At 33.2% G+C, this 10,079-nt stretch overlaps 1 protein-coding gene across 1 annotated transcript; it reads left to right on the forward strand.

Annotated features, from left to right (window-relative positions):
* On the forward strand, positions 1 to 8,441 carry LOC129810058 (innexin inx1). Its single transcript, XM_055860299.1, has 6 exons — positions 1 to 150; positions 321 to 960; positions 1,031 to 1,138; positions 6,560 to 6,715; positions 6,803 to 7,155; positions 7,289 to 8,441. The coding sequence occupies exons 2-6, from the start codon at positions 712 to 714 to the stop codon at positions 7,506 to 7,508; spliced, it is 1,086 nt and encodes a 361-aa protein (XP_055716274.1). The 5' UTR covers positions 1 to 150; positions 321 to 711; the 3' UTR covers positions 7,509 to 8,441.
* The last annotated feature ends 1,638 nt before the right edge of the window (positions 8,442 to 10,079 follow it).

Here is a 10,079-nt window from a genome sequence, read left to right on the forward strand (position 1 = left end):
GTGAGAGGGAGATAGATTGAAAGGCAACTGAATACAGTGCCAGAGTCTGGCAAAGTCGGACCATCTAGAGAGGAGACACAAGCAAAGGCAAAATAATAACACGCGAAGCAACCACAAAGAGGGGTCTCAGCTCACTCAACTCCATTCCCAGTAAGTTTACACGCTTATATACACATCAATCGTGTAGATAGCCATTATAAAATACATCTGGAGGGGGCCCGCTAGAGTGGAGAGGTTGCTCTGTACTCGGCGGTGTCCTCGTAGTGTAGTAGTATCAATCAGATTGGAGCTCCAGCACAGTTGTGTATCACGTAATTCAGTTTGCAGAGAGAAAAAGCGACGATATTTCTACGGAGAGTTCACAAATTGCTGCTAGATCTTCATTCAACCCCCCCATCTGGCCACCCTTTGGTGTTGGAGAGTGGAAAAAAAGGCGGGAAAATTCAGTTCAACCCTACTGTCCATCCCTTGAAGAGGATACCAGGGGTACTTAGCAGGGGTGTAGGGTAGCCTGTTTCGGATGCATTTGACAGAATCCAACAATTGGTGATGTGTGCAAGTGAAAAATGGAGCTTTTAGATAGGGATTGCAATTAAATTATGCCCAAATATTGACTAGTGACTGTGTGAATGGTATCCACGTAGTAGTGAATTAAAAATTTTGCGAGTGAGAGAATAAGATACGTGTCGCGTGTGCCCAACTTGAGCAACAATGTATAAGCTTTTAGGAGGGCTTAAGGATTACTTTAAGCTCCAGGAAATTCAGACGGACAATGCCGTCTTCCGTCTCCACAATGTCTTCACCACAGTCCTCCTTCTCACATGTAGTCTTATCATAACAGCAACTCAGTACGTGGGTCAACCCATTAGCTGTATTGTCACTGGAATTCCGACCCATGTTGTAAATACATTTTGCTGGATTTCCAGCACTTTCACAATGCCCGATGCATTTAGAAGACAGGTAATATCTCTTGACAAACAATTCCAGCAACTGACTACATCTCTGACCAAAATGCCAAAAAACATTCTAGGTGGGGCTCGATGTGGCACATCCAGGAATCACAAATGACTTCAACGATGAGGATGCCAAGAAGTATTACACGTACTACCAATGGGTGTGTTTCGTCCTTTTCTTCCAGGTAAGTTTTTTTTTTACTTTCCCCTGCCTTTTTTCCCCAACTACTGCAACCCCCAATCCAACCCTGTCGAAGATGTGACCACAAACACGGTTCAATTGAAAAAGATGCTCTAAAAAATTAATTCCAATTTAATTTACTTTCCTCGCCACATATTCACCCACTGCCTTGAGTGGGAGCCCCTCAGATGGTATGAAAATAATAGTGACATGACAAAGCAGTGGACGGGAGGCCAAGAGACTCAATGTGCGAGGAGAAAAATCGCTGACCATCGCACATTGAACACTTGGAAGATACATTAATATGCTGTTGCTTCACTTGCCATCTTTTTTTTTTCCTTCTTCCCGCTCTTTTCCAATCTTCGACCGGCTCTGGACACGATTCCGTGCCTGGCCAAGATGCCGCATCAGGCAATCGCTATCGTAAGTCGTATGCTGGGTAATTTATTTCAATTTACCAAGACCTGGCCCGTACTGCATATTACACAGATGATTGCTCAATATACAATTTTCCCTCAGGAGTTCAAGATAATTTTAATAAGATTTTTTGGAAAACTTATCAACGATTCTCGAATCCTTATAAAAAAAACCTTATGCAACAAGCGATAAATTTAATAAAATCTTCTGGGATTGCAAAATTTGTATAAATTTGTTGTGGAATTTTATTTTGTAAACAAATGATTAACAGTTCAACAAGAGTGAATGAGATACCACATCTAATAATTTCACTCATTCGTGTAAAATGATATAATTAATAAATGGTAAATGCAATATAATGCAATTTGTTATCATCGACTGTTAGTATTAGTTTAAATTTTGTTATAAAAATAAAATAATGATAGTGTTCGAAAGAGTGTTTCCATAACAAACTAAATTTTTTTGTCTCAATATTTTGATATATATTACTGATCGAATTCTATAGAAAGAGCAGAATATAAAATCTTCCGATTTTGAGTAGAATTTTAGAAATCTGAAGTTTGAAGGTTTTTGACGTAATACTATTGTTAGTCTGTTCGTTTCTTTCGTCCCATCCGCCCGATCGCCGACATCTCTATAGGGCCAAACGGTTTAACAGAAACTTGAAACCTACTGGGGATCCCCGTAAATCAGACCCAAGATCCGTTAACCGATTCCAATTGGATATGAACCGGTTATAAAGTTATAAGTAATTTTAGTCCGAAAATCAATTATGTGATACCTAAACTATTTAGGGTAAACTTTTCAATTATTCAATCGATTTAGTCGGTTCAATCTATCATGAACCGGTTAACGGAACTTTAAAGGTATAACATTTAAGTCACGAGTTCTAGCATTTCGCAAAGCATGGAACGTTTTGCCACCCGTTTTTAAAAAGAATCCAAATTTAAGTAGTAAAAAAAAACGATTTACGAGACTTCGAATTATTGAAAATTTCTAAATCATAAAAGCAAAGCTTAGAAAAGAAAATATTTAGCACTATTTGTCATTTTTGTTGGTTATTTACTTTATGCTAAATTATTTGACACATTTTTTGAAAAATTACGTTTTCATCAATTACAAATTAATATTTACTCTTAACTTTTGCCTTATTAATAATATCCAGGGTGAGTGTTCAGATATAGAGAATATATGGACAATTAGTTAACGTCAAATATCATTTATCAACTCTATAATGACACATTTTCGTTTTTAATTATAGAAATAGCAACAAAAAGTAACAAGTGGTAGTACCGAAAATTTTCAATAAATACTATTTATTGAATTACTGTTCTACTATCACTGATCATTTGTTTATGTTAAAACAGAAAAATAATTTTTATAGTTATACGTTGTACTATTTAAACGCATTCGAATTGGATACAGCTTAAGGCAACTTCCGTATGTTAAATTTACGTCAAAATGCTAAATATTGACAGGAATTCCATGCAAAATTTAGATTGGAAGCATTTTTAGGCTAATTATTTGTCTCATTCATTAAATCAAATTTCTATATATAACTATTTTGTGATCTATATCAAAATTTTGAGTCAAGGATATTTTAGATATTTGGTATCGTGACTCTATTTTATAAATTCGTTAAACAATTTTTTTGTGTTTTACAATTTTTTATGTTTGAAATCAGTTGAAGGATTTTCTATAACGCTTTTTTCTGAGGTTTTTGGATTTGAATCAGAGCAGTAGGCAATTAATTTCTGCAAAAACTTTTTCTTCCCTAAAGTTTATAAGGCGTTGTAAAGCTTATTTATAAACGGATTTAAATAAATTTGGACTTATTTCGAAGATCTCAAAATCCTGAAAAAATTCAAACTGATTCTATCCGATTTATTTACCAAAAATTATATTTTCAACAACAATTTTGCAATATATTTGTTTATTAACCCAACTTTGTTTATTAGCTTTATCACAATTCTTCTCGGCGTACTAAAAAGTGCGTTACTGACATTTTATGGTTTTTTTTATTTACACATATTTTGAAGATTTTAATATTCGAATTTTAAATTTTTTATCTTAAATGAAACCTATACGGTTTTCAGATCTAAAGTTTATCTTGACATAATATGGACTTGACAGGGAATAGTCTTTATTTCTTAGTGGGCTAGGTTTTAAGAAAAGACTATGATTCAGGGAATATGGGCTACTGTTATATTCAAGGTCTATGATCTGTCGATTGCTTATTTTTTTGAATTTTGACATTCTGAAAATGGGCTAAATATTTACCACAAATCCAGTTCCGGCAATTTAACAAATAACATGTGAAACTTTTGTCACAAAATTTTAAGCAATTTCCCCGTAAGTTTTCCGTCGGAATCTCTTTTGAACCACTGAGATTATGAAAATCAAGCACATTTAAATGTGACGAAAAGAAAAGAAAGTTAGAACAATGCTTAAACGTCTGGGGGCGCACGAATGATGAGAAAGCTCAAGAAATTAAATATAATTCAATTCAAGTTTTAAAGATAATAATAAAAAAAATGTATTAAATTAAAAAATTTGATTCTCATGACTCCAGCACACCTTTTAGATCAGGAAAATTTCATGAAGTCGAAATTCGAATCCCTTTCTTTCTTACTTGTTTTGCATATGACTATCTCATTCTTTCGCATACCAAATTCGATTGAGCTAAATCGAATTTGGAGTGATGTTTAAAAAAAGGAAAAGACTACAAGAGAGTGAGATAGACATATTCAAAGCATGTGAGAAAGAAAGGAATTCGAATTTCGACTTCATGAAATTTTCCTAATCTAAAAGGTGTGCCGGAGCCATCAGTTATTCATTTGAGGACGAGATACTTTTTACTGACCGAAAATCACTAATAACCGTTATGAACAAAAATAGCTCAAAAATTTAAATAATTTTTCTGACAGTACTAATGAATCATAATTTTCACTCTATTGAAAAATAATACATATAGTTATTGTACTGTCTAGTGCTAAGAGAGTTTTGTTTAAAACAATTGAGCATATAAAAAAATATAATAAAAAAACCTTAAAATTATTTTTTGTATGGGTAACAGGTGATCCAATCGTCCTTAAAGGGTTAAAGGATACCTTAGTTTTTCAAAACAAATATTAAATTATTAAAATTGCAAGATTTTTAAAATAAAATTAGGGTGAGTGTCAAATTTCGGCATAGTTGCATGCAAGCGCAAAGTCTTAAGTTTGAAATATAATATTTCTAAGACAAGTTGATTTTTCAACTTTTTTTTCAAGGAATATTGCTTGGAACCTTGTAGTCAGTATATCGTATTTATTTTCTTTATTTTCTCTAAAATCAATCTTAATACTTTTTAAAATGAATAAAAAAGTAGACATAGCTTTAGTGGAATATTTCGGTCATCTTGATCCTCATAATTTTTGACCAAGTCCTTCCGGAATTTTTCCAAAATCTTTTTCACATCATCTTGTTTGTCGAAGCGATATTTTTTGTTTTTTTTTGCATTATATAATCTTTAGAGTATGCAAAAACTAAAAATTATTGGAAATTTGAGGAACAAGAAAAGCGGCCAGAATTGCAAACTGGACGAAATTTGATACCCTAATCCTAAGGGTTTATAATTTAATATTTAAAATATTAAAATTTCGTTTCCAAGATAATTTAAATAAATTTTATACTTCCATTTTAGCTGAATGTTTTGGTATAAGTTGGTCAGTGACACAGTATTGGGTAAGATGATAAATAATACAGGAAATTCTAAATTTTTGTGCTTAATCCTTTAACCCTTTAAGGCCGATTGGAACACCGGTGTCTCATAAATAAAATAATTTTTCCTGACTACCTAAAGTTATTTTTTTTCTTATGTCTGTACATAATTGTAAAGTAGAAGGTTGAAGGAATATAGAATATTTTTTGCAAGTGTCTAGCTATTTGCTATGTAGTAAATATTTAAGCTCAAAAATGGCGAATTCTCAAATTCATAATTGATTTTATTTATATTTTATACTTCCAATTGTCTTTAAGCAAAACCCTTTTGCCAATAAAAACTACAATACTCATACGTAATATTTTTCATTAAAGCGAAAAATATTATTCATTGGTATTGTGAAAAAAATTACTTAAAGTTTTGGGCTATTTTTGTCCCTTTCGTTCATAGAAACACAAAATACACCGAACTAGACTCTGTTGGACTTTCCAAGGTTAGATGTAAGACTTATTATTGATTATGTTTCTTAGTTTAATTTTTATTGTTGATTTTCAGTCCGTATAAAGTGTCTCGTCGTTAAAGGGTTAAGGACAAAAGTGTCAAAATTTGAGTCAGAAATAATCACTTTTTCTGCCTTTTCAGAGCAAAATGACTTTAGATTTTGATTTCAATAGGGAATATTTTATTTTTGGGTCACCAGTGACCCAATCGTCCTTAAAGGTTTAAGAAATAATGAAATATTTTTGGCAAAAGAAATATTAAAAAAAGGAAAAATATGAACTAGTCATTTAATCTTATTATTAAAAGGGTTTAATCTTGTATTATTTATTGACTAATAATAATATATTGGCAACCAGAATCGTAAAGTTCGCCATGTAATTCCTTAAATGCTTTAAAAAATCTGACGTCTTAAAGTTTTTTATCACAGAATTCGTATTGACTAGACTAAAGCCAATGTAGAGAATTAAAGGTTAAATATTTATTTAAGAATTGAGGTACTAATAAGTAAAATTGGCACGAAATGCATCCAAATTTGTTTTAGAAATATTTAGGCCATTTAGAGAGAAGTATTTTGCAAACAAGCCGAAAATAAAATACAAGAACGTGTGAATGTTGACAAAATCTTAATCAGTGTCGTTACTCATGGTACAAAATAGATGTTTCTACAAGAAATTCAGTTAGGTAATTAACACCTATGAGTACTGAGCTCTTCCAAATGCCCAAAAACCGAAAAAAGACAGTTGATTTGAAAGTTTTGTGTGAGAAAATCTTGCATAATAGCATTTGTTGTTTTTCTTTTTCCAGGCAATCGCATGCTATACACCGAAATTCCTCTGGGATGCATTCGAGGGTGGTCTCTTGAGAACCATCGTGATGGGACTCAATTTGGGCATTTGCCGTGAAGAGGAGAAAACAGCCAAGAAGAAGGTTCTCATTGAATACATGCTACAGCATCTAAAGGTAGATTTTTGGGGTGGATATGAGCATGAGGGTGGAACAATATTTGTAAATAATTGATGAGAATTTCTTATATGGATTTTTTTTTAGCGCCATAAACTCTATGCCATACGCTACTGGGGCTGTGAATTCCTCTGCTTCGTCAATATTGTCATTCAACTGTGGCTTATGAATAAATTCTTTGATGGTGAATTCATGTCCTATGGCCTGAGGGTCATGAGGCTGTCGGAGACACCACAGGAGAGTCGATTTGATCCCATGGTGTATGTATTTCCACGTGTGACAAAGTGCATCTTCCATAAATATGGTGCTTCAGGCTCCATTCAGAAGCACGATTCCCTGTGCATCCTGCCCCTCAATATTGTCAACGAGAAGACATACATTTTCATATGGTTCTGGTACATTATCCTGGCCATTCTTCTTGTCGGATTAATAATTTATCGGTGAGTTTAATTCTCCTGAATAAACTTGTATTTTATGTGACTTATGTTAGGCATACATAGGCACATGTGACAGAGCATTGTTCCAAGAAAACTAATCTTTCGGTGTTGGTTATGTTCTCATCTCATCCCCCAGGGCTATGATTATAACGATGCCGGCAGTTCGGGCCAGAATCCTCAATGCACGCAATCGCATGGTACCCAGAGAGGTGGCAAAGTCCATCTCCAAAAAAGTCGATATTGGAGATTGGTGGATCATCTACATGTTGGGCCGCAATTTGGATCCCATCATCTTCAAAGACGTCCTCACGGAACTCACGAAGAGTATAGATTCGTCCAAGAGGGAGAAAAACTAAAAACAAGAAAAATCCCTCCGGCATCTACTCATCTCGCCAGCGGGATATCTCATTTCAGAAATGAGCCAACGCGACAAACCATCTCAAAGTGGCCCGAGATGGCGAGAAGGAGACGGATTAATTGAGTTAGAGCATTTTGAAACTTTTGTAATTTATGAATTTCCCATCTGTCTGCATGCCACCACATCTGGAACAACGATGACTTTTCCGCGAAAAGGGGCATATTTTACTTTCTTTTTTTTTGACCCGACATCAAAACTCCATCTCAATTCCATCTGAAATTGACTGCAACAGAATATTTCAAAGGTCTACCGCATGCCCTTGGCTGCTTCCAAAATCCACAATCTCCCCATTTCTCATTTCCACTAAAATTCTAGATTGAATCTCAAGGGGAAATTGCACATCCCACATGTTCTGTCTTGTTGGAGTTTAGAATGTCCATTACATTTTACGCCTCTGTGATTATTGGTAAATTAAATTAAGGCTCAACATTAGGCGATGGTTCCTACTGGCGAGTATGTTCATTAAATGCAGATGTAAATGCAACTGCATTGAGATTATAGTCGAATTGGAACCGTTATATGTAGTTTTAATAGTCCTTTTGCAAAATAAGTTATCAGGGGAGAGAGAATTTTATTGTTGGCGCAGAGTGTCTCCTGTGTATTTCATTTTGACTATGCTATGAAATTTTCCTCAAATAATCTCATATATGGCAGCAATAAGATGCAATTATCACATGCATTGTTCAAAATTCTTTTTTTTATTATTGCATTTTCTCTAAAAAACATTTCAAGAGATTGTATACATTTCCTTTTATACGAGGCTTCCCGACAGCAATATATTTTTTATATACATTTTATATAATACTATTGTAACTATTGGACCACATTTACGGCCATCAACGAGATGAAAATATAATTTTTATCAAGAAAAGAGCATTTTCCCTTCTCTACTAGTTGCATGGTCAACTCACTAAATCGCATGAAACTTTCTGTAAGTTTTTCAGTTCAAAAATTAGTCGCTGAGTTGAGACACTGTGGTGACCTATATATTTTTTCACTATAGATGGCACTACTATCCCTCTAACATTCCGGCAAATATTTGGCCTTTTGATGCTCCTTCTTCCATGAAAATTGTTTGTTTATCGAGTGATTCTCACTGCTTAAAGAGCAGAAAAACAGAATCAAAGTGATGATTATTCTTCAATTAGGATAAAGAGCTGTGGAATCGTTTAGGACGAAGAGCACGTGGTAATTACACTCAGAGAAATCTACAAAAATAAACTTTAATACGTTTATTTCGAGAGCCAATTTTAAATTTATTAAATTTTTTATCGACTTTAACACTTAAAGGACTGACAGAAAAATCACTTTTTAGTTCATTCACCATTTAGGGGAGACAGGTTCAAAATTTGTCAAAACGAAAATTTCAATATTCACGAATTTTTTTAAAAAAAAAAAAAAGAGACTGAGGCTTGAAATTTTTATTATAGATAGCCATCATGAACATTCTTAAATTTACAAAGTTTCAAGGCATTCGAGGAAGAATTATGTAAAATAAAAAATAATGAAATTTTGAGTCTTATTTTTGGAATATTTGTCTTACAGAAAAAATCAACACTGATTAGCTCAATTTCAGCACATTTAAGATAGAGTAAAATTATCTTCGACAAAGTTGTAGAGGAATAAATTTACTATAAAAATATGTCTATTTGATATTTTTAATGTTTGCGAGAGTAACACGTCAGAAATTATCCGAAGACTGACAAAATTTGCCCCAACAATTTTGAGAATCTCCACAAAATCGACTTTTGGAAAATGATTCGAAAATCACATTTCTTTAGAGATAGAGGAAAATAGTTTTCTGCAATGTTGTAGAGCAGTAAATTCCCTATAGGAATATGCTCATTATAAAACGTTTAAGTTTTCTCAGAGCTCGTGAAAGAATTAAATATGCGTTTTGACAAGTTTTGCCCCAATCTCCCCTAACATGTAAATAAAAGTTATTTAATGTTTTTTATTGAAAAACAAGTTCAAATTATCTTTGCGGATATAAATGATCGAAATTGTTATTCAAAGGATTTATCACTAGTTAAAAAGACAGTCACTCTCATCACCAATAATTGTATATGGACTGTTAAAAAAATGAATTGGTAAGAAAGCTTTACCATTGGTATATATAATTCACTTAGAATCTTATATTTCTTATTTTAGATTAACAAAAGTCAAAAAAAAATTAAAAAATGAATTTGATTATGGACCTGACTTTTAATTAAATTTTATAATAAGTAATTACATAAATTTTATGCAGTATATTTGTGTTTTCAAGTATCTTAGAAAATTATATTTCTTTAATGTTGTTACGGTTTTGGAGCGAGAGTAGAATCATGCAATCCCTCACAACCTCTTTAATTGACTTGCGACCGCAAGATAGATCGTATGAATTCCTAAGCCCAGGATCATCATAATCTCTATCGCATACGATTTTTTTTAATACTCCAGGAGGGGGAGGGGTTTCTCTAAGTATTCGTGGGCCAAATGTGCCAATGTATTAGTCGAATGTAAATTAGAG

This window comes from Phlebotomus papatasi, chromosome 1 (assembly GCF_024763615.1).
Source record: "Phlebotomus papatasi isolate M1 chromosome 1, Ppap_2.1, whole genome shotgun sequence".
Lineage (NCBI taxonomy): Eukaryota > Metazoa > Arthropoda > Insecta > Diptera > Psychodidae > Phlebotomus > Phlebotomus papatasi.